The 22,723-nt window shown below is 40.3% G+C and overlaps 1 protein-coding gene across 2 annotated transcripts; it reads right to left on the minus strand.

Annotated features, from left to right (window-relative positions):
• Window positions 1–10,541: 10,541 nt before the first annotated feature.
• CACYBP (calcyclin binding protein) lies at window positions 10,542–21,395 on the minus strand. Of its 2 annotated transcripts, none has more exons than XM_024758822.1 (6): window positions 21,136–21,395; window positions 17,046–17,265; window positions 15,113–15,209; window positions 14,787–14,886; window positions 13,121–13,218; window positions 10,542–11,392 (listed from the first exon to the last, which is right to left on the minus strand). In XM_024758822.1, the coding sequence occupies exons 1-6, from the start codon at window positions 21,154–21,156 to the stop codon at window positions 11,236–11,238; spliced, it is 693 nt and encodes a 230-aa protein (XP_024614590.1). In that variant the 5' UTR covers window positions 21,157–21,395; the 3' UTR covers window positions 10,542–11,235. The 2 variants fall into 2 exon arrangements, with proteins under 2 accessions (XP_024614590.1, XP_024614591.1); XM_024758823.1 differs by lacking the exon at window positions 21,136–21,395 and adding an exon at window positions 17,709–17,806.
• Between the last annotated feature and the right edge of the window lie 1,328 nt (window positions 21,396–22,723).

Below are 22,723 nucleotides of genomic sequence, written 5' to 3' on the forward strand. Positions count from 1 at the left end.
CTTTAGCATTTGTTGTAGAGCTGGTTTGGTGGTGCTGAATTCTCTTAGCTTTTGCTTGTCTGTAAAGCTTTTGATTTCTCCATCGAATCTGAATGAGATCCTTGCTGGGTAGAGTAATCTTGGTTGTAGGTTCTTCCCTTTCATCACTTTAAGTATATCATGCCACTCCCTTCTGGCTTGTAGAATTTCTGCTGAGAAATCAGCTGTTAATCTTATGGGAGTCCCCTTGTATGTTATTTGTCGTTTTTCCCTTGCTGCTTTCAGTAATTTTTGTTTGTTTTTAATTTTTGCCAAGTTGATTACTATATGTCTTGGCATGTTTCTCCTTGGGTTTATCCTGTATGGGACTCTCTGTGCTTCCTGGACTTGGGTGGCTATATCCTTTCCCATGTTAGGGAAGTTTTCAACTCTGATCTCTTCCAGTATTTTCTCTCGTCCTTTCTCTCTCGTCATTCTGGGACCCCTATAAAGTGAATGATGTTGCGTTTAATGTCGTCCCAGAGGTCTCTTAGGCTGTCTTCATTTCTTTTCATTCTTTTTTCTTTATTCTGTTCTGCAGCAGTGAATTCCACCATTCTGTCTTCCAGGTCACTTATCCGTTCTTCTGCCTCAGTTATTCTGCTATTGATTCCTTGGAGTGTAGTTTTTATTTCAGTTATTGTATTGTTCATCTCTGTTTGTTTGTTCTTTAATTCTTCTAGGTCTTTGTTAAACATTTCTTGCATCTTCTCGATCTTTGCTTCCATTCTTTTTTCCCAGGTCCTGGATCTTCACTATCATTATTCTGAATTCTTTTTCTGGAAGGTTGCCTATCTCCACTTCATTTAGTTGTTTATCTGGGGTTTTATCTTGTTCCTTCATCTGGTACATAGCCCTCTGCCTTTTCATCTTGTCTATCTTTCTGTGAATGTGGTTTTTTTTCCACAGGCTGCAGGATTGTAGTTCTTCTTGCTTCTGCTGTCTGCCCTCTGATGGATGTGGCTATCCAAGAGGCTTGTGCAAGTTTCCTGAGGGACTAGTGGTGGGTAGAGCTGACTGTTGCTCTGGTGGGCAGAGCTCAGTAAAACTTTAATCTCCTTGACTGCTGATGGGTGGGGCTGGGTTCCCTCCCTGTTGGTTGTTTGGCCTGATGCAACCCAACACTGGAGCCTACCTGGGCTCTTTGGTGGGACTAATGGTAGACTCTGGGAGGGCTCATGCCAAGGAGTACTTCCTGGAACTTCTGCTGCCAGTGTCCTTGTCCCCACAGTGAGCCACAGCCACCCCCTGCCTCTGCAGGAGACCCTCCAACACTAGCAGGTAGGTTTGGTTCAGTCTCCTATGGGGTCACTGCTCCTTCCCCTGGGTACCAATGCACACACTACTTTGTGTGTGCCCTCCATGAGTGGAGTCTTTGTTTCTCCCAGTCCTGTCAATGTCCTGCAATCAAATCCCACTAGCCTTCAAAGTCTGATTCTCTATAGGAATTCCTCCTCCCGTTGCTGGACCACGTGGTTGGGAAGCCTGACGTGAGGCTCAGAACCTTCACTCCAGTGGGTGGACTTCTGTGGTATAAGTAAGTGTTCTCCAGTCTGTGAGTCACCCACGCAGCAGTTATGGGATTTGATTTTACTGTGATTGCACCCCTCCTACTGTCTAATTGTGGCTTCTCCTTTGTCTTTGGATGTGTGGTATCTTTTTTGGTGAGTTCCAGTGTCCTCCTGTCGATGATTGTCCAGCAGCTAGTTGTGATTCTGGTGTTCTCGCAAGAGGGAGTGATAACACATCCTTCTACTCTGCCATCTTGTATGGAAGTCTCTCCTTGAGCATTTGTTATGAAGCTGGTTTTGTGGTGCTGAATTCTCTTAGCTTTTGCTTGTCTGTAAAGCTTTTAATTTCTCCATCAAATCTGAATGAAAGCCTTGCTGGGTAGAGTATTCTTGGTTGTAGGTTTTTCCCTTTCATTACTTTAAATATATTGTGTCACTTCCTTCTGGCCTACAGAGTTTCTTATGAAATATCAGCTAATAATCTTATGGGAATTCCCATGTATGTTATTTGTTGGTTTTGCCTTGTTGCTTTTAGTATTTTTTCTTTATCCTTCATTTTTGTCAATGATTATTATGTGTCTCAGCTTGTTTCTCCTTGGGTTAATCCTGTGTGGGACTCTCTCTGCTTCCTGGACTTGGGTGTCTGTTTCATTTCCCGTGTTAGAGACGTTTTCACCTATTATCTCTTCAAATATCTTCTCAGGCTCTTTCTCTCTCTCTTCTCCTTCTGGGACCCCTATAATGCAAATGTTGGTGTGTTTGACCTTGTCTCAGAGGTCTCAAACTTGCCTGATTTCTTTTCATTCTTTTTTTACTTTATTCTGTTCCATGGCAATGATTTCCACCACTCTGTCTTCCAGATCACTTATCCATTATTCTGCCTTATTTATTCTGCTATTGAGTCTTTCTGGTGTGTTTTTCATTTAACTTATTGTGTTCTTGAACTCTGTTTGACTGTCCTTTATATTTTCTCTTTGTTGAAAACTTCTTGTAACTTCTTGCTCTGGATAGTCATTCTTTTCCTGAGTTCCTGGATCATCTTTACAATCATTACTCTGAACTCTTTCTTGGGTAGGTTGCCTATCTCCACGTCACTTAGTTGTTCTTCTGGGGTTTTATCTTGTTCCTTCTTCTGGAACATATTCCTCTGCCATCTCATTGTTTAAATTTCTATTTGTATTTTTATGTATATGGAAGGTTATTTATGTTTCTTGACTTTGGAGAGGTGGTCCTCTGTAGAGGATATCCTGTGCATCCCAGTAGTACACTCCCTTCACTGGCCCTCCCACCCAAGGGCCAGAGACCAGCTGTTCCCAGGGTAGGTTCTGAACTGCTTTTGCAGACTCGGTTCCACAGGTTGCTGGATAGTAGTTTGCTTGTTTCTGGTATCTGCCCACTGGTGGGTGGAGCTGGATCTTGGCCCTCTGGTTGGTATGGCCATGTCAAGGGGCATGTTTAGAGGTGGCTGTGGGCTCTGGAAGTCTTTAGGCAGTTTGTGCTGATGGGTGGGACTGTGTTCCTGCCCTGTTGGTTGTTTGGCCTGAGGCCTTCCAGGATGCTACAGGCTGTTGGGTGGGGCCAGGTCTTGGTGCCAAATGGTGGCCTCCAGAAGAGCTCACGCTGATGAATATTCCCCAGTACTTCCACCACCAGTGTCCTTGTCCCCACAGTGAGCCCCAGCTATCCCTGCCTCCTCTGGAGACCTTGCAAGACCGGCAGGTAGGTCTGGCCCAGGCTCCTATGAAGTCACTATTTTTGCCCTGGATCCCAGTGAGCACAAGACCTTGTGTGTGCCCTCCAAGTGTGGAGTCTCTTTTTTCCCCATTCCTGTGGATCCTGCACTTGAACCCCACTGGCCTTGAAAGCCAAATGCTCTGGAAGCTCCTCCCTATTTCAGACCCCCATACAGGAGAGCCTGACGTGAGGCTTAGAACTCTCCTATTAGAGAACTTCTGTGATGTAATTGTTCTCCAGTTTGTGGGTCACCTGTCCCAGGGGTATGGGATTTGATTATATTGCAGGTGTGCCCCTTTTACCATCTCATTGGGTTTCTTCTTTATGTCTTTGGATATAGAATATCTTTTTTGTTAGGTCACAGTCATTTTTATCGATGGTTGTTCAGCAGGTAGTTTGATTTTGGTGTGCTCATGAGAGGAAGTGAGCTCAAGGTTCTTCTACTCTGACATCTTGTCCTTGTAACAGTTTTAAAGGGGATTGTTTTTTACTCTGTGATATTTCATTGTTAGTGTAAAGAAATGCAACAGATTCCTGTATGTTAATCTTGTATCCTGCTACCTTGTTGAATTTATTAGTTCTAATAGTTTTTGTGTGTTTGTGTGTTTAGGGTTTTCTATATAGAGTATCATGTCATCTGCATATAATTACAGTTCTACCTCTTGCCTTCCCGTTTGGTTACCTTTTATTTCTTTTTCTTCTCTGAGTACTAGGACTTCCAATACTATGTTGAATAGAAGTGGTGGAGTGGTTAGCCTTGTCTTGTTCTTAAATTTAGCAGGAAGACTTTTAGTATTTACTGTTGAGTATTGTGTTGGCTGTGGATTTGGCATAAATGGCTTTTACCATGTTGCAATATATTCCCACTTGAGTGAGAGTTTTTATCATGAATGGATTTTGAATTTTATCAAATGCGTTTCCCACGCCTGTTGCAATGGTCATGTGGGTTTTTTTTGTCAATGTGGTGTATCACTTTGATTGATTTGCCTATGTTGAACCATCCTTGTCACGCTGGGATTGATTGATTTGCCTATGTTGAACCGTCCTTGTTATACTGGGATTAATTCAGCTTGGTCATGGTGTATAATCTTTTTTATGTGTTGTTGGATACAGTTTGCTAATATTTTCTTGAAGATTTTTGCATCTATATTCATCAGTGACATTCGCCTGTGATTCTCTTTTTTTGTGGTATCTTTATCTGATTTTGGTACCAGCATGATCACAGCTTCATAGAATGACTTTGGGAGTGTTCCCTCCTGTTTGGTCTTTTGGAAGAGTTTGAGAAGGACAGGTATAAGTTCTTCTCTGTATATTTGGTAGAATTCCCCAGTGAAGCCATCTGGTCCTGGACTTTGGTTTACAGAGAGTTTGGGGGGTTTTTTTGTTTTTAATTATTATAGATTCTATTTCACTTCTAGTGATCATTTTGTTCAAATTATTTTTTCTTGATTCAGTTTTGGTGGGCTGTATGTTTCTAGAAACTTGCTCATTTTTTCTAGTTTGTCCAATTTGTTGACGTATAATTGTTCATAGTATTCTCCTATGGTTTGTTGGTAATTCTGTTTTATCAGTTGTTATTTCTCCTCTTTCATTTCTTATTTAGTTTATTTGGGTCCTGTCTCTTTTCCTTGGTGAGCCTGGCCAGAGGCCTGGCAATTTTGTTCATCCTTTCAGAAAACCAGCTCTTGGTTTGATTGATTTTTCTGTTGTTTTTTTAACCTCTATTTTATTTATTTCTTCTCTGATCTTTATTATTTCCTTTCTTCTGCTGACATTAGGTTTTGTTTGTACTTCTTTTTCTAATTCTTGTAGGTGGTAAGTTAAGTTGTTTGAGATTTTTCTTGTTTTTTTGGGAAAGGCTTGTATTGCTATGAACTTTCCTCTTAACGACTGCTTCTGCTGCACCCCATAGATTTTGTATGGTTGCGTTTTCATTGTCATTTGTCTCAAGGTATTTTTTAATTTCCTCTTTGATTTCATCATTGACCCATTGGATATTCAGTAGCATGTTGTTTAGTCTCCTGGTAATTGGTTTTTTTTTTTTTCCCCCCGTTTCTCTTTATGTGGTTGATTTCTAGTTTTATACCACTGTGGTCAGAAAAGATGCTTGAAATTCTTTCCTCTTAAATTTGTTGAGGCTTGTTTTGTGTCCTAGTATGTGGTCTATCCTACAGCATGTTCCATGTGCACTTGAAAAGAATGTCTATTCTGGGGGGTTTTTGGATGTAATATCCTAAAAATATCAATTAAGTCTAACTGTTGTATTGTGTCATGTAGGGTCTCTGTGGCTTTATTTTCTGTCTGGAAGATCTGTCCATTGATGTCATTAGGGTGTTAACATCTCCTACTATTATTGTATTCCTGTCAATTTCTCCTTTTATGTCTGTTAGTATTTATTTTATATATTTAGATGCTTCTGTATTCCTTGCATATATGTTGCGTGTAATATCTTCTTGTGTTGATCCTTTTATCATTATATAGTTCCCTTTAGCTTTTTTTATGGCCTGTTTTAAAATCTATTTCGTCTGAGTATTGCTACCCCCTGCTTTCTTGTCATTTCCACTTAACCTACTGACATTTAAGGTAATTATTGATAGGTATGTATTTATTGCCATTGTAAACCTTGTTTTCCAGTTGATTTTGTACTTCTGTGTTCCTTTCTTGTTCTTTTTGTTTTCCCTTTTGTGTTTTGTTGGTTTCTTTTCTATTCTTGAGTTTTCTTTTTGGTTTTTGTGACTCTATTATATGTTTTTGATTTGTGGTTACCCTGGTTTTCAAGTATGTTAACCCATTACTATATCTACGTGCTTTAGGCTGGTAGTCATATAATCTCAAACACGTTCTTTTAAAAATCTACATTTTCTTACTCCCCTCCCCTCATTTTTTGATTTTGATGTCCTATTTTATATCTTCCTATTTATCCTTTTGGTGTTCATTGTAGTTACAATCACTTTCACAAAGTTGTTTTTGTTTTTTGTTTTTGCGGTACACGAACCTCTCACTGTTGTGACCTCTCCTGTTGCGGAGCACAGGCTCCGGATGCGCAGGCTCAGCGGCCATGGCTCACAGGCCCAGCCGCTCCACGGCATGTGGGATCTTCCCGGACTGGGGCACAAACCCGTGTCCCCTGCATCGGCAGGCGGACTCCCAACCACTGCGCCACACCAGGGAAGCCCACAAAGTTTTTTTTTGATATTCTTTTAATCTATGTACTGGCCATTTAAGTGATGTACAGTCCTTTTATATATGTCTTTCCTACTGTGATTTTCCCTTTCTTATAAATTCTTGCTTTTTTATTTAAAGCAGACCTTTCAATATTTCTTTTAGGATAGGTTAGGATTGCTGTATTCTTTTAGTTTTTGCTTGTCCGAGAAATTCTCTTCTATTCTAAATGATAATCTTACTGGGTAGAGTATGCTAGATAGTAGGTTTTTCCCTTTCAGGACTTGGAATATATCTTGCCACTCCCCTCTGGCCTGCAAAGTTTCTGTAGAGAAATCACCTGATAGCATTATAGAGGTTCCCTTGTAACTGACTCCTTGTTTTCTCTTGCTTCCTTTAGAATCCTCTGTGTTTAGCTTTTGCCATTTTAATTTTGATATGTCTTTGTGTAGGTCTGTTTAGATTCATCTTGTTTGGGACCCTCTGTGATTCCTTTACCTGGGTATGTTTCTTTCTTTGGGTTTGGGAAGTTTTCAGCTATAATTTCTTCAGATACATTTTCGATCCCCTTTTCTTTCTTCTCATTCTGAGATCTCTGTTATGCATAGATTGGCATGCTTTATATTATCCCATAACTCTCGTATGTTGCTTTCATTCTTTTTCATTTGCTGTTCTGATTGGGTGGTTTGCATTATTCTGTTTTCCACATCACTTATTCGTTCTTCTACATTAGTTATTTTGCTATTTATTGCCTTTAGATAGGTTTTCATCTTGGCAATTGAATTGTCTAATTTTAATTGGCTCCTCTTTATAGTGTGTTACAGTGATCTGCATTTCTATCAGTATTTCATTATCCCTTCAGCATTTTTATTACCTCCTTTTTGGACTCAGGGTCTGGTAGACCGGAGAGGTCTGTTTCACTGTTCTTTTAATTGGGAATAGCTCCCCTGCTTTTTCTTACTTATATTTCTCTGAATCTATTATGAATTTAGGGAAAACAGTTATCTACTGTGGTCTTGAAGGGCTGTTTTTATGTGCAAGCATCCCTGTATAGCTTGTGTGAGTCCAGTATTTTTGGTCGTAGGGCTCTTTTTGTTATGGGTGCCTACCACATCTTTCCTGTGTGTGCTGGCCATTTTCCCAACAGAAGGTGTGTCTGGTGTTGTGGTGACCAGAGGCTGCACTGGATGTTGAGTAGGGCTTCCTCTTTCCTATGTGGCTGTCATAGCCCTTTGGGGGCAGGGTCTGCTCCCCAGGTGTTAAGAGTAGAAGCCCCAAGATCTGATTATAAGCTGTGGTGTGAGGTAGGTTGGGCTGGAGTGCTCCATCTGGGAAAGGAGCCACTGCGTATTCCTCCCCAGGAGCTGTCCACCAGGACCTGCACTCTCTGATGTCATTTGTCACTCACTGTGTGTGCTCACAAAGTACACTGTTGTTGGCACTACCCTCAGCTCTGCCTCCACGTGTGGGCAACCTACTGGTGTTTTGTGTGCTCCTAGAACTCAGTGGCTGACCTGTGCCCACTGTGAGCAAGCCGAGAATGAGGCTGCTATGGCGGGGCCATGCCCCTCTCTCATGTGTGTGTTAACAATTGGGCTCCCATGACGGACCCAGGCTCCATCCTGCACACTCCCACCTGTGGCCCTGAGCACATTCCAGGCCCTTCAGGCTGTCTCCAAAGAGTCCTCTCCCCAGTCTGTCAGCTGAAATCCAAGTTTCAGCAGCGACTTGCTGTGCACACCAAGCAGGTGCTTCTCTCCTGCTGGGAAATGCAGCAAGATAGCAAGGACCCTCGGCACTGGTCTCTGCTGGTTTCTGTCCTGCTTGCCACAAGTTAGATGTTGCACTATCCTCCAAGTCTCAGGCTGTCTTTCCTAGCTGACCTCTCGGCTGGTGTAGGAGGATCCCAGCGTGAGGAAACCTTTCATAGCTCCCTCCCAAGGGCACAGGTCTCATGCTACCCAGTTACGTGGTGTATTTCTTGCTGCTTTGGTTGTATGATATCTGCCAGAATCCAGTAGGCATTCTGAGAATTATTCCACATGTAGGTGTATTTTTGATGTATTTGTATGAAGAAGTGAGCTCCATATCCTTTTATTCCGCCATCTTGATCTCATCCCCCCAAGTTTCTATTTAGCTTTTAAATGCTTAAATTTTAGATGGTCAAAACTATAGAAAGAGATAGTCACAGTATTGCTTCCATCCCATCTCTTTCCTCCCCCTACTGGTAACCATTTTTATTTGGGTTTACTCTTCCTTTTTGAATTTTATGCAAATATATGTATTGTACATTCATATTTCCCACTTTTTTTTTTTTTTTTTTATGGTACGCGGGCCTGTCACTGCTGTGGCCTTTCCCGTTGCGGAGCACAGGCTCCAGATGCGCACGCTCAGTGGCCATGGCGGATGGGCCCAGCCGCTCTGCGGCATGTGGGATCTTCCCAGACCGGGGCACGAACCCGCGTCCCCTGCATCGGCAGGTGGACTCCCAACCACTGCGCCGCCAGGGAAGCCCTTCCCACTCTTTTTGGCACTAAGGTAGTTAAGTGTAGCATAAACAATGTTCTGCATGTTGCTTTTCCACTTACTGTATCCTGACTGATCACTGTGTATCAATATGTGGAAATAATCTTCATTTTTTGGTGACTATGAGTACTTCCTGTGTGGATGTCCCAAAGTACTAGTTTACTCAGCTATGAGTAAATATGAGTTGATATTTGGGTGTTTCCCATCTTTTGTATATATATCACTCCAAATTTTTGCCAGTGTTACTTTTGGGAAAGAGCCTAGAAGTAGAATTGTGAATTAGAGGATAAATGCACATATAATTCTGGTAAATACTACCAACAACTACTCTTCTATACAAGTTTTAAGCTTCTCAACCTTTTCATTCCATTACCATATATGTATTTCCCCATACCCTGAATAGTCCATATGTTTTAGAGTTTTTCCAATAAAAGTTAAAATACAGTATGTTTTTTTATATGCTAAATTCTTTTTATATGTTAAATGGTCACTTAGGGATTTCCTGGTGGCACAGTGGTTAAGAATCCACCTGCCAATGCAGAGGACACAGGTTTGAGCCCTGGTCCAGGAAGATCCCACACACTGTAGAGCAACTAAGCCCATGCACCGCAACTACTGAGCCTATGCTCTAGAGCCTGTGAGCCACAACTACTGAGCCCACACATCACAACTACTGAAGCCCGTGTGCCTAGAGCCTGTGCTCTGTAACAAGAGAAGCCAAACAATGAGAAGCCTGCACACCGCAACGAAGAGTAGCCCCCACTTGCTGCGACTACAGAAAGCCCATGCACAGCAACGAAGACCCAACACAGCCAAAAAGGTTATGAACAAACCAAAAGTCACTTACATTCCTTTTACTAACAAAGTGTTTGTTAATAATTTTGGAATTCTCTCAATGTCTCATGTTAATTGGTAATTAACATGGTAATTGTGGGGGGGTTTTGCCATGTAAACATTACATAGTTAAAATTATCAATATTTAGCTTTGTTACATCTAGATTTTAAGTAAGTCACATAGTATAGTTTTCCCTCACTGAGGTTACAATGGAGTCTTTCAGTACTCATGTGGCTTCACTTTTACATTTAGATCTTCTGATCTGTTTGGAATGTACCCATATGGCTATTTTTAGTTATCTCAATAAGAGCCATCTCTTCCCCATAGTTATGAAATGCTATTTACTGTATTCTAAACCTTCCATACACCTTGGGTATTTTTTATTCTGTTCCATTGGTCTGTTTTATTCATGTGCCAACATCACAGCTTTAATTATAGAGGTTTTATAATGTGTTCAATATTTAGTAATAGTTATCCTACATATTGGCTGTTTTTTTATGTTAATTTTAAACCCCCACCAAACTTTACCCTAGTACTTTTACCAAATTCTCTTATTAACTGTAGTAGTTTTGGATTTCTCCTCTACGCATTTGCTTTCTCTTTTCTAATTGCAGTGGCAAATAGCTCCAATACAACATAGTTACGGAAATCACAGGCATCTTTCTTGCTCTTCTGATTTTAGGGGGAGTAATACCCTCTGAAATAAACAATTCCCCTAAAAGCCTGACTTTTCTGACATACATCTGGACATCTGCTACATGATAGGTTTTTATTCAGCACAATAGATGGATTTCGTATTTTACTTTACAGTTATTGTTTTTACAAGCCATCTGATCCATGGCAAACCCACTTACTGGTACTATATAAATATGTGTATTCTCAAGTTTCGATTTAGTTCCAATTTATTCATAAATATATGTAAATCTAGAGAAAAATACTTGTGATTAGATTATTAGGGCATGCTAATTCATGGTATATACATTACTTAAGCTGTGAATAGATCAATCTCTAGAACAACCTTAAAACACAGGTATGAATTTGCATTTTATGCAAAAATTCACGTTTTATTTTTATTCTTACATTGGTGGGAGCTGATGTCAGAACTGAAAGGCAAGCAATAACTTGTTTCTACCTCTTAGCTGAACAATAATACACATAATGTGGCATTTTCATTAGGTAAGAAGACTTGTTTCTTTACATTTCACACTAGAAAACACCCTTTTCTTGAATAAAATGACCCGGTTACTAAGGAAACCATCTTTGGAGGGAGTGTTTGTTTAATAAGCATATTTTATTTAAATAAATCCTCCAGCAGGAAATGGAGAATTCATTGCCTTTACTTAGACTGTGTAAGTAGTTATATGTCAAATTTATCTGTGCAGCTCACCAACGTGTCCTTGTTGGAAACATCGATATTTCCACATCACAGTTCCCAAAAAGACTAAAGTCTCAGAATTCTGTATCTCCTTTGGCTTGCTTCTCTCTTGATTCCACCCAGGCTTTATTAATGGTTCGCTTCATATCATCATCTCCATCTTCATAAATTTTCTTTAGAACATTCATTAATCCCTCACTAGGATCTGTTTCAGTGTCGTAGGAGGGCTTTCTGTTAAAAAGAAAACACACGCAATCAATAATGGAGGAATATATATAATGTACATGAAACATATGATAGTAATAATAATATATAGAATATAGAAATATATATAAATAATCCCATTTACTAACAAATTTTATAGGTATGATTACTAAGTATGAAAAGAGACAAATTAGTATGTAGGAAGTACAAGAGTGGAGGTAAGAGGAAGACAGAGTATCCAAACATACTCTGACAATCAAAACATGTACAGATTCATCTTAAACAATATATAACCACACTTAGTGCATCAAAGAATGGGCATCAAAAATGGTTAAGGGGGACTTCCCTGGTGGCTCAGTGGTTAAGAATCCACCTGCCAATGCAGGGGACATGGGTTTGAGCCCTGGTCCAGGAAGATCCCACATGCAGCTAAGCCTGGGCGCCACAACTACTGAGCCTGTGCTCTAGAGCCCACGAGCCACAACTGCTGAGCCCACGTGGCCCACGAGCCACAACTACTGAGCCCACATGCCACAACTACTGAAGCCCATGCATCCTAGAGCCCATGCTCCACAACAAGAGAAGCCACTGCAGTGAGAAGCCCACGCACTGCAACATAGAGCAGCCCCCACTTGCCGCACTAGAGAAAGCCCAGGTGCAGCAACAAAGACCCAACAACACAGCCAAAAATTAATTTTTACAACAATGGTAAGGGGTTATCTTGGGACTATGGGATTTTAGGTTAATTTTTAGCAGGAAAAGTAAAGAAATAAGCTTTTACTTTTCTAAACTTTTAATTTTCTTAAAAGCATGTTTCCTCATATAATATGAAAAACAATTTCATTGATAAAAAACAAACATGTTATATATGGACACATACTAAAGCTCATATTTTTTAATTAGAAAAGCCTTCTCTTAAGCCTGAAATACCTGAGTTTTGGGCCTGGTGGTATAAAAGCACAGCCCTCAACGTAGTCAACACTTCTAGTTCAATCAGTGTGCAAACTGGGCTCATTAACTTTATACTTAATTTTTCACTTACCTCACTTATTAAGTGCCAGATTCTGTACTGGACCCTGGGGATACAGTAACAGTAAAACAGGTTCCTATACTCAGGTAATCCATTCTAGATTTAAAAGCAATTCCACAGGTAATGCCTAACACCTTAGCCAACCACATCCCAAATGCACACTGGCTATGGGAGGAAGGAGTGAGAGAAATGTGGATGGCTAATTGACTCAACGTAGTACATTACTACTGCCCGAAAGCAGAGGAATGTTTTACCTAGGATGGAAGTATCTTTGAATAAACATTTTTCAGAATAGCCATTATTAAGGAGGATAAAAATATTCTCTTTTTCACTCTATACCAGTGATAGTGAAATTCTAACTATATATCAGAAACTTCTGTGGAATTAAAAAACCATATATGGGTATCTGGGCTACTATGGAACTACTGAAATGGAATCTCTCGGAATGAGCACAGCACCTATATAGCAGCACCACTGGCCCAGGGTTAAGAACCAGCACAAAAGAACCAACCACAAGTACAAAGACCTCCTTAAAAAGCAACTTGCTAGAAACATGCCCTCTTCGGGTGCCCTCTGACAAGTGAAAGCAGATATAACTGGGTTAATCAGAGGACATTAGAAGGTAAATGGTCAAATTGCAGACTATACACCTCCATTATTGATGAACATCTACAACCCTATCAGAGAATACATTATAATTCTTAAATAAATGAATGTAGACTCACTCTTTCTCTTTGCATTCTTTTTCAACCTGAGTCAGGTAGTCCCACCGTGTGTTTTCTGCTTTCTTCCTACATAAGATAAGAACTGTATCTGTCTTGATCTGGAAGAAAAGTGGAAAACAGGTACAACTTAGAACACATGGAGATAGGCATGAATATTTAGAAAATAATTATTTACTCAATTACTCGAGTTACTGTTACGTACAGGACCCGTTTTAGGTGCTAGTAATACTTTTATGAATAGGCTGGAAAATCATACACAAACTAATTCCTTCAAATACTAGATGCTATCAAGACAAAGAGGATGTTAATGAGTATTGGGGAAGGAACTTCACTAGGAAAGCCTCTCTGGGGTGAAATGTGAGCTGTGGCCCAAGCTCCAGGAAAGAGGGCCTTCCAGGCAGTTGACACAGGAAGAGATGATTCTGGTGTCTTTGAAAACAAGGAGGAGGAATGGCTGGATTTTGATGATTGAAGGAGAGAATAAAACAGTAAGAGGGGTCAGAGACAGGCAGAAAATCATGTAAGGCAGTATCGGTTAGGGAGTTTGCAAGGTGAGCAGAAACAGCAAGAATATACAGCCCTTTCAACAATGATCCACATAACTCTAGGACTCTTGAGTAATACTTCAACATGTGATTAGTGGACAAAGAAGGGAGCAGGGAGTCACAAGTTAATCATTAAATTATATTCTAATATTACCGTTAAGCTGCCACATAACTCTATGTAAACACAGACAGCAGAATGGCACATCTGTGTACCAGGGGCATTAAACTTCATTTATTTAAATTAGGTAGTAACAGAAGGATTATCTGAATTAGTGAAAAATGAATAATGTTGCTTCAAAGACAGTTTATTTCAATTTTGTAAAACAAATTATTATTCCCATTGTACAAATGAGAAAACTGAGGTATAAAGTGATTAAGTGAGCTGCCAAAGGTCACAATTAATATGTGATAAAACTGGCATTAAAACTCAAGTCTCGGGCTTCCCTGGTGGCGCAGTGGTTGAGAATCTGCCTGCCGATGCAGGGGACACGGGTTCGAGCCCTGGTCTGGGAAGATCCCACATCCTGCAGAGCAACTAGCCCCGTGAGCCACAATTACTGAGCCTGCGCATCTGGAGCCTGTGCTCCGCAACGAGAGGCCGCGATAGTGAGAGGCCTGCGCACCGCGATGAGGAGTGGCCCCCGCTTGCCGCAACTAGAGAAAGCCCTCGCACAGAAACGAAGAGCCAACACAGCCATGAATGAATAAATAAATAAAAATTAAAAAAAAAAAACCTCAAGTCTCATTCTTAACCACTTTCAGTTTATTCAACACCCTCCTGATTCTAATGCAATATTCTTATAATCTATTTTTCTAGAGCAGGAGCTGGCAAACTTTTTCTGTAAAGAGCTAGATAATTAGTATTTTAGGCTTTGTGGGCCACATGGTCTGTTGTAGCTACTTAACTCTGCCACTGAAACACAAAAGTAGCCAGACAACACATACACAAATGAGCACTGATATGTTCAAATAAAACTTTATTTACAAAACAGGCAACAGGATAAATTAATTCTAGTTCATCTTAATTCTAAACTGGCCAGGTAATTTCATGAGGTTTCACAATATTATGAAAAAAATATTATGACAATTATGACAATATTACAACAAAAAAGTAAACCTACCTTTTTTGAACTGCCTTCCACAGAGATGGGTTTCAAGAGATTGTTCACAATCATGGAGTAACTCTTCCCATTTAGATTCTTTACCAAAAGATCAAATGACCTACAACACAATAGTGAACACTTTATCTTTCTGGTTCTGTGAAAGGTGCTCTTCAGTCGTTGTGGAAATAAAGCCAGTTTTACTTTAGGATGTGCACCTGGCCATCCCAGATGATAAGACTCAACCTTTAAAGCAGATGTAAAGGATAATTTTAAATTTAAGCAGAATTTTAGAAACTGAAAAGAACCCATAATAAGGCACTGTCTTCCCCATTATGAGAACTCACCTCTCTGTGAAATGCACCTGCACATTCTCAGCGGGGACTTGATGAACTCCAGTTAAGGTAATGTAGATTTTCACAAACTTATCTGACTGATCCCATCCTGGTTAACAACAACAAAAAATGGACCATGAATAAAGTCTGATCTATCTGGAATAGCAAATGCACAAAGCTCATAATAAAACTCACTAAGATAAAAATCTAGTAATAGAAACATGAAAGAAATAAAGATATAAGAAACTTTTTAGATGGAAAAACTGAGCTTCAAAGCAGTTAAGTAATCTACCCAAAGTCAGGCATCTAGCTAGTGAAACAACCTGGATTCAAATCCAGGTTTACTGAACACAAAGCCCATGTTCTTTTTATTCCTTAGAGTAAGCAATATGATCGTTAAATACTTCCTTAATTGTAGCTCATTTCCCCTTTTCATGGATATAATTTTGTCCTATTCCTAAATATTGATAATCTCCACCAAGCTGGATGGCTAAACATCAGCTTTGTCTAATCAGTATTAGCTAATTCCATAATCATTTCTACTTCTCTAAGCAGTTCAACAAATGCAAACCTAGCTTCCTCAATTCCTTTCCCTGATAAAGCAGAATATAAATTTAGAGTCAAATTCATCCAAATCTGCCAATTTAATTAACCTAGCAATATCTAGAAGTTATTTCATTTTTTTATTATCAAGCTGGTCTCTAACCTACATGAATTCTGCTAACAGAAAATACACAAATGTCACATAAAAAGCACATCATATAATAAAATATATATTTATCTATTTATTGTACTATATGACTTTTTCTTAGTCCTATAGAAATCTAGTGTTAATAAAAAAAAAAGATGTTCTAGAGGGTTCTGTACTTCATTTAGTTACTTCCCATCCGTTCAACCCATCCTCCACATTGATAACTATTTCTCCCTAAACACAAATCTAGGTTCCTAGTTACTATGCCAGAATCCGACCACCTTCAGACCAGTTTCCTATCGTCAACGAAGTACACAGCGTATCTCCCATAGTACTGCAGTACATCACTTAAACACAACACACACACTGCTTTTTGCTATGACGATACCCAAAACGCATGATGCGTTTCACGTCTCTACTCATGTCCTTTGCTCATGCAATTCCCTTCTTTTCTTCATACTTGAACTCACCTTTTAAACTCAAATGTCTCTTCTAATTCTCCCTGACTGTTCCTCCCCTCCAGCAGAATTACTTTATCAGCTATATTCTCATAATACTTTATAAATCTCTATTCAGTTAATGAAATATTAAGTACTTACTGTGTGCTAGATATTGTGAGCACAAAAGAAAATAAGACTGTCCCTGCCTTCGTGAGAGCTCATTACTCAGACTTCAAGTTGCATTGCTTCCAAAATTAAAAAAGTCTATGATCAATTTAGGGAAAATGGTATTATGACATTGTTATGGCATTAATTGTACGTCTATGTCCCAACCACACCGTGAGCAGGGATTGGGTCTTGCTCACTGTTCTGTATCCACAAGTCCAAGTACAATAAAGGCACATACTAGGTGCTCAAAAATGTTGTTTGAATATAACTGGATTCTCTTCCTCAGTTAATATGGGTGATTGTTTGGCAAACAGAAATGCAAAACAGGAAGAAAAACAAAACAAAAAGCTGTGTCCATATATACTGAATATATTTCAGAATAGGTTCCTTCTTGCTGCTACTCACCATTGTACTAATCATCTTGCTCTCTTATTAATTAATTAGCTTTTAGAATGCAGCATTTTCTTTTTAATATCTTAAAAAGCATCTTATTAAATAAGAACTAATGGGTCTTCTCTTTAAAATCACCAAAAACAAACACTCAAGACTATTAAAAAATTGATTTTGTTAGTGGGTCACTACTAAGGAATACATGGCTCAGAGGCAGAAATAACTGTATAGAGCTGTATGTAGGGGTGAGTCATACCGTAATTACTGATTTTCACTGTATATCCTGTTGTAATAGGAGCAACCACAGCGGCTGGCTTTTCGTTTTCCAGAAGTTCTGCTTTCCTCTGTGATTTCTGCTGCATCTTATTCTTGATTTCTGTCTCAATCCTGGATTTTTCAGCTGTCAGGGCATCACGTACTCTTTTTCTAGTGGCTTTTTCCAGCAGCACCTTCACCTCTTCTAGATCTTTCTGTAGCTGTGTTAAAATAAAAGATAAGTTAGCTATGATAAATAAGACAATAGTTTGATATTGTGCATATCGATCATTTCAATTTACTGAATAAGAGCTAAGAATAGGAGGTTCATTTAAATTTCCTAGGGTTGGGTAGCAACAAGGATTCTTTCCTCCAGCCTACTGAATTGTAAATAACTCAAGATTCCTTTCTTTTAAAAAGGAAAACTTAATCTTGAAGTAACAATAGGTAATCAAGCCAAATTTTTCCAGTTTGGTAGACTGTTATCTACCTTTGTTTTAAAACATTTTATTTACAAAATACGAGTGTGATTTATAAACATTTTCTGATTATAACATGAAGAAATCCAACAAAAGGGAATCGTGAATTTCCTTGTAACATCCAGTCCTAGTCAAGAGATATGAGGAATTTTTTAAATATTGAAGTAAAAGAGATGAGTGATTACATGGTAAGTGTGGTGAAATGCTACAGCAACTTGACTGAAGTAATACTCTACTTTCCGTCAGTGATGCGTCCTCACTGATCTTCCTACCCCTAGTAATACACATAAGAAAGTTAAAATTTTTAAGACAAAAGATAAAAAAATAAAGACATATTTCTTCTTCTAAGAAGTCAGACAACTTCTTAATTCTAAAGCTCCTGATTAATTTTACTGTCAAAAGTCTGGGACTTGGTTGCACAGTAGAGGATGAAAACCTGGACAAACAATCCAACATGCAATGCACTCCTGGATCACTGAAAAAGCCACCTGTTTTTTTCTTCTCACGCCAATACACTGCCTACCCAAGTCTATTTCTATTACTTTCTAGAGACAGACTCAACATTGTGTTAATTTAAGAGTTAAAGACACTGTTAGAAAATTAATGGGCTTAAAAACTTTTTCCCAGTTACCCTCTGACTTACTGCAAATGCATGAGATCTTTATAAACAAGGGATTCATTTCTCTTAAAATGACTTTACATTCTGGCTTGATACTAGCTAGCAATCTGACAGGAAGGCTTTGACATTATAGCCTGAGATCATGTAAGGCTCAATATAAAAATCTTTAAATGCTTGGTAACTTAGTATAATATCCAAAGTACAGCTCGAAAGTCTTTAGATTTCTTGAGTCTTAGAAAATGCAAACCAGAAAAACAAATGCTTTTCTTTTATCCCAAGTCTTTTATCTCATTTAACTCTGATGCCCTTGTTTCACCTATCTGTAACTGCTAACTTGGTATAAAAAGTCCAACTGTGCCCAGTCTCCTGCCCAAATTCTATCCCCACCTCCCAAAACTCATATTACTAAGAAAAAAAATTGCAAACTCATCTTTAAAGCATAGAACCAAGATGCTTTTAGTGCAAAGCAATCTTTTTTGTTATAATAGCTTTCAAAATTCACATTCATTCTAATAACAAGATGAAAAAAAATTAAAATGTTAAATGAGTATATTGTTTCCAGAGTAAGGATTTAGTTAAAAAAAAAAAAAAGTAAACGTATAGAGTCTAAACAAAAGGTTTTACTTCTTGACTGGAATAGGAATCCTTTTTCTAGGAGACTCAGAAGAGAACTCTGAGAATTAAGCAAGAGATCCCCAGGCCCTCTTTACAGCCAGTTTGGCTCTACAGTACTACAAAAATAAGATATCCACTGTAAGTCTGAAGCAATTTACAGCAGGCCTGTTTAAGGTAATTCCTCAGTTCTTCTCTGTTATTTGCAGATCTGAAACCAGTAAAATTGATCCCTTTGGTGCTTTTCCTGTACACATATTTAAGATGCCTTAGATACAGCATTTCTTACCTAATTTATCTAGGCATTCACTTGTTTTCCTTATGCAAAATCACACCTCCCTTTTATCCCTATCCATAAACACATTAAAGCTTTCTCTTCTAATCTATTTCCAAATTCTTCACTAGGAAGCAATAAAACCAAAGTGCCTCAAAATAGGCAAAGACCTTGTACAGACATTTCTCCAAAGACAGACAAATGGCCCTCAAGCGCATGAAAAGATGCTCAACGTCATCAGGCATTAAGGAAATGCACATTAAATCCACAATGATACACCACTTCACATCCACTAGGATGACGAACAACAACAAACTCCAGCAAATAACAAGTGTTGACGAGGATGTGCAGAAATCGGAAGCTTCATACACTGCTTGTGGGAATGTAAAGATGCACTTTGGAAAGTTTAGCAGTTTCTCGAAGTTAGTTACCATATGACCCTGCAATTCCACTCCTAGATATATACGCAGAGATTTGAAAACGTATATCCACATAAAAAGCTGTACACAAGTATTCATAGCAACACTGTTCATAATAGCCAAAAAGTGGAAATCATCCAAATGTCTATCAATTTATGAATAAACAAAATGTGGTATATCCATAAAAAAGATTCTGCCATAAAAAGAAATACATGTTTCACCATGGATAAACTTGAAAACATTATGCTAAGTAAAAGAAGCCAAAAAGTAAAAGGCCACACATTGTAAATCTCCATTTGTATGAAATGCTCAGAATAGGCAAATCCATAGAGACATAAAGTAGACTGGTGGCTGCTGAGTGGGAAGGAGTAATGGGAAGTGACTGCTTAATGGCCACTTAATGGGTGTCTTTTGGGGTTGATGAAAATACTCTCAAATTATATAGTGGTGATGATTGCAAAAACATGTGAATATACTAAAAAGCATTGCACCGTACACTTTAAAATGGTTAAAAACTGAATTTCATCTCAAACAAAAAAAAAGTGTCCCTAAATGTATACACCGCAATTAGAAAGCCCCTGACTTTAAAGAGGATTAATACTGAACACGCCAAATGCAGGACTGTAAAGTCACTTCAGAGATTCTTTCCTCAGGGCACATGGTACCACAAGGCCAATCTTTAACACCTAACAAACCTGTGGCAAGTTATCCAGAATAACACACATAGTTTTTCTTCATTTAAAGCAAATTCTCAGACTTAAAAAGTCAAATGTGAGATTTCCCACTCTTGTTCATATTAAGCAAAAAGATTTCCAGAGAACAAATCTAGTCAATGGATACCCAACACTTTACTGTGAATAACAGTACTGTCATCTTAAGTCAAAAATAGAGCAATCCAAGTTTATTATTCCCATGCTGTAACTGTGAAAACTAAGTCTCCAAAAAAGTTAAGCTGTCTCTGTTTACAGAGCTTAAAAGAGAAAAAGCTATTTCCCACCACCAGTTACAACTAACTTTACAATTTATTTTTAAAAACGCCTATAGCAGACTGTTTTGTCAAGCACTGTTTTGAACATTTATAACTATTACTTGGTCTTTACAACCCTATGAAAAGGATACTGTGACCCAGAGAAGCACCATAACTTGCGCAAAGTCTGTGTAGAGAAAAGATGACTAAGAGAATTTAAGTGCCGGGACCGAAGACTTCTCACCTTCCAACTGCCCTCTACCATGGAACGACACTCAGTTTTTGTAATCAGCTTTAATTTAACGACGCTTCACGTCCTCAGGCCAGTGTAACGCGGGCGGAAAGGGCCTGAGGATAACGTGAAGGTGACCAGCCCTCAGGCCCACCATCGGACCTACCTGCCGCCGGGAACCACGACACACACCCCCGCTCACCTACACCGCCGACCAAGGCTGAGCTGGGGGCATCGATCGTCAACTTTTCGGGGAAAGCGAAGGCCCCGAGGCCCGCAGTGGCCGGGTCGGCAACGGGGCGCCTGCAGCTGGGCGGGTGGGAGGCCAAGGGGAAGCGCGGGAACCCGAGTACGCAGGAAGGCGGTCCGACAGGCAGGTGTCGCGTGCGGCCGCTAGGCAGCTCCGCACGGGAAACGGCGGTGGGGCGGGAGACGGAGCGGAAAGCTCCAGGAAGGGCGAGCGAGGAAGATGAAGGCCGGACCCCTTACCTCCTCCACAGTTGAAGCCATGCTCGGGCTGCGTGAGGGAAGGCTCCAGCTGCAGCGGCGCAGGGGCGAGAACAGGAAACGCCGCACTGACCGCGCTGACCCCCGAGCGCAGACAGCACCGGCACCTTTCACAGTGGCCGCGGCCTGAGGGCACACCCGACCCTGCGAGAGATCTCGGCCCGCCTCCCGCACGCGGCGCCTCTAGAACCTTCGCGAGTCCTTCGAGGCCGCCCCCCGGGCCCAAGCACCGCCTGCAGAGCTCGGCCCCGCCAATTAAACCGGAAGTTCGAGAAGAGAAACGCCTCTACCTCCACGCCGGGGCAACTGTACGTAATATACTTTGACCCCGTAGGTCCCGGCTGCGCAGTCGCAGCTCAGAACCGCTGCTTTCCCGTACCATAATCCAACCCCGGAAATCACGCACTGATCTTCGGGGTTCCAAGCCGGAAGTTGACTAGAGAGTCGGCTGTTTCCGTGCTCTCTAGGACCCAGTGCCATCGAGGCGGCCATCTTGTGTAAGGTTAACCTGTGAAGTGCGAGAAAAGGACAAAAAGGGGGAGAAAAGGAAGCGTGTTTATGCTAAGACGGGACAGAATGAGAACGTTAAGTGTGCTGGGTCCTGAAGGGAACAGTTTTATTTTCAGTGACTGCTGGCGCTCTGGAGACGTCATGATTTCGCCTGTACGACGTGGTGACGTCATCATGGATTGCGGGAGGAGGTGGGGTTGCGTTGGCTATGTGACGGGACCCAGTAGCCCCGCGGGGAAGTAAGCGTGCTAATATAGCGGGTACCTCCATATGTCACCGCATTTCGGGTCCCGGTTTCCCCTCCTAGACTGTTGAAGGCCTTCCCTAGCACCTTCACCGACCATTCTGCGAGTCTCTAGTTGTCACCCAGGCTTGGATTCGGTTTAAGAGAGTCTATTCGCCAAAGAAAATGTGGGCTGAGCTTTCCTGGGGCTGCCTTCTGCTCCTGTTCTGGCTCCCGCAATCCCGCTACGTAAGGCCCTTGAGACCCTCCGTTTTCAGACAGTTTTAGCCTCTGGCAGACTGAAAATGTCTGCAGCCCCGTTGAGAGCATAAACAGTAACCCCGGAGAAGTCAAATAGCCCACACTCAGCTTAATATATCGCCCGAGGTAGCGATTAGAATCAGCACGTCAGAGGAGGAAAAAAGGACTAGAAAAAGGCAGGCTGACCATTATGGTAGTAAAGAATCTGAAGTACCGCACAAAAACAAATTACAGCTACGTACAACGTGCATGAATCTCAAACGTGACGTTAAGGGGAAAGAAGCCAGACAGAGAAGTTCTTCTCTAAAACTGCGAGACATTCAAAATCGGGTTAGTCTTTCCTTAAGTGGGGAGGACAATGACAGAAAGGAGCCACAAGGGGACTTTTGAGGTTCAAGTAACGTTTTCTTTCTTTGGATGCTGGTTACAGATGTGTTCACTTTGTAGAAATTTCATTGAGCTGTAATTTGTGTAGTTTCTTTTGTATGTTATAGTTAACTAAAAGTTAACTAAAAGTAGGCCCAGGAGGGAATTTTCCAGAGATGATAGAAGTGTTACATTGATACATGCAATTGT

The sequence above is a fragment of the Neophocaena asiaeorientalis genome, unplaced genomic scaffold (assembly GCF_003031525.2).
Source record: "Neophocaena asiaeorientalis asiaeorientalis breed wild unplaced genomic scaffold, Neophocaena_asiaeorientalis_V1.1 scaffold182, whole genome shotgun sequence".
NCBI classification, from domain to species: domain Eukaryota; kingdom Metazoa; phylum Chordata; class Mammalia; order Artiodactyla; family Phocoenidae; genus Neophocaena; species Neophocaena asiaeorientalis.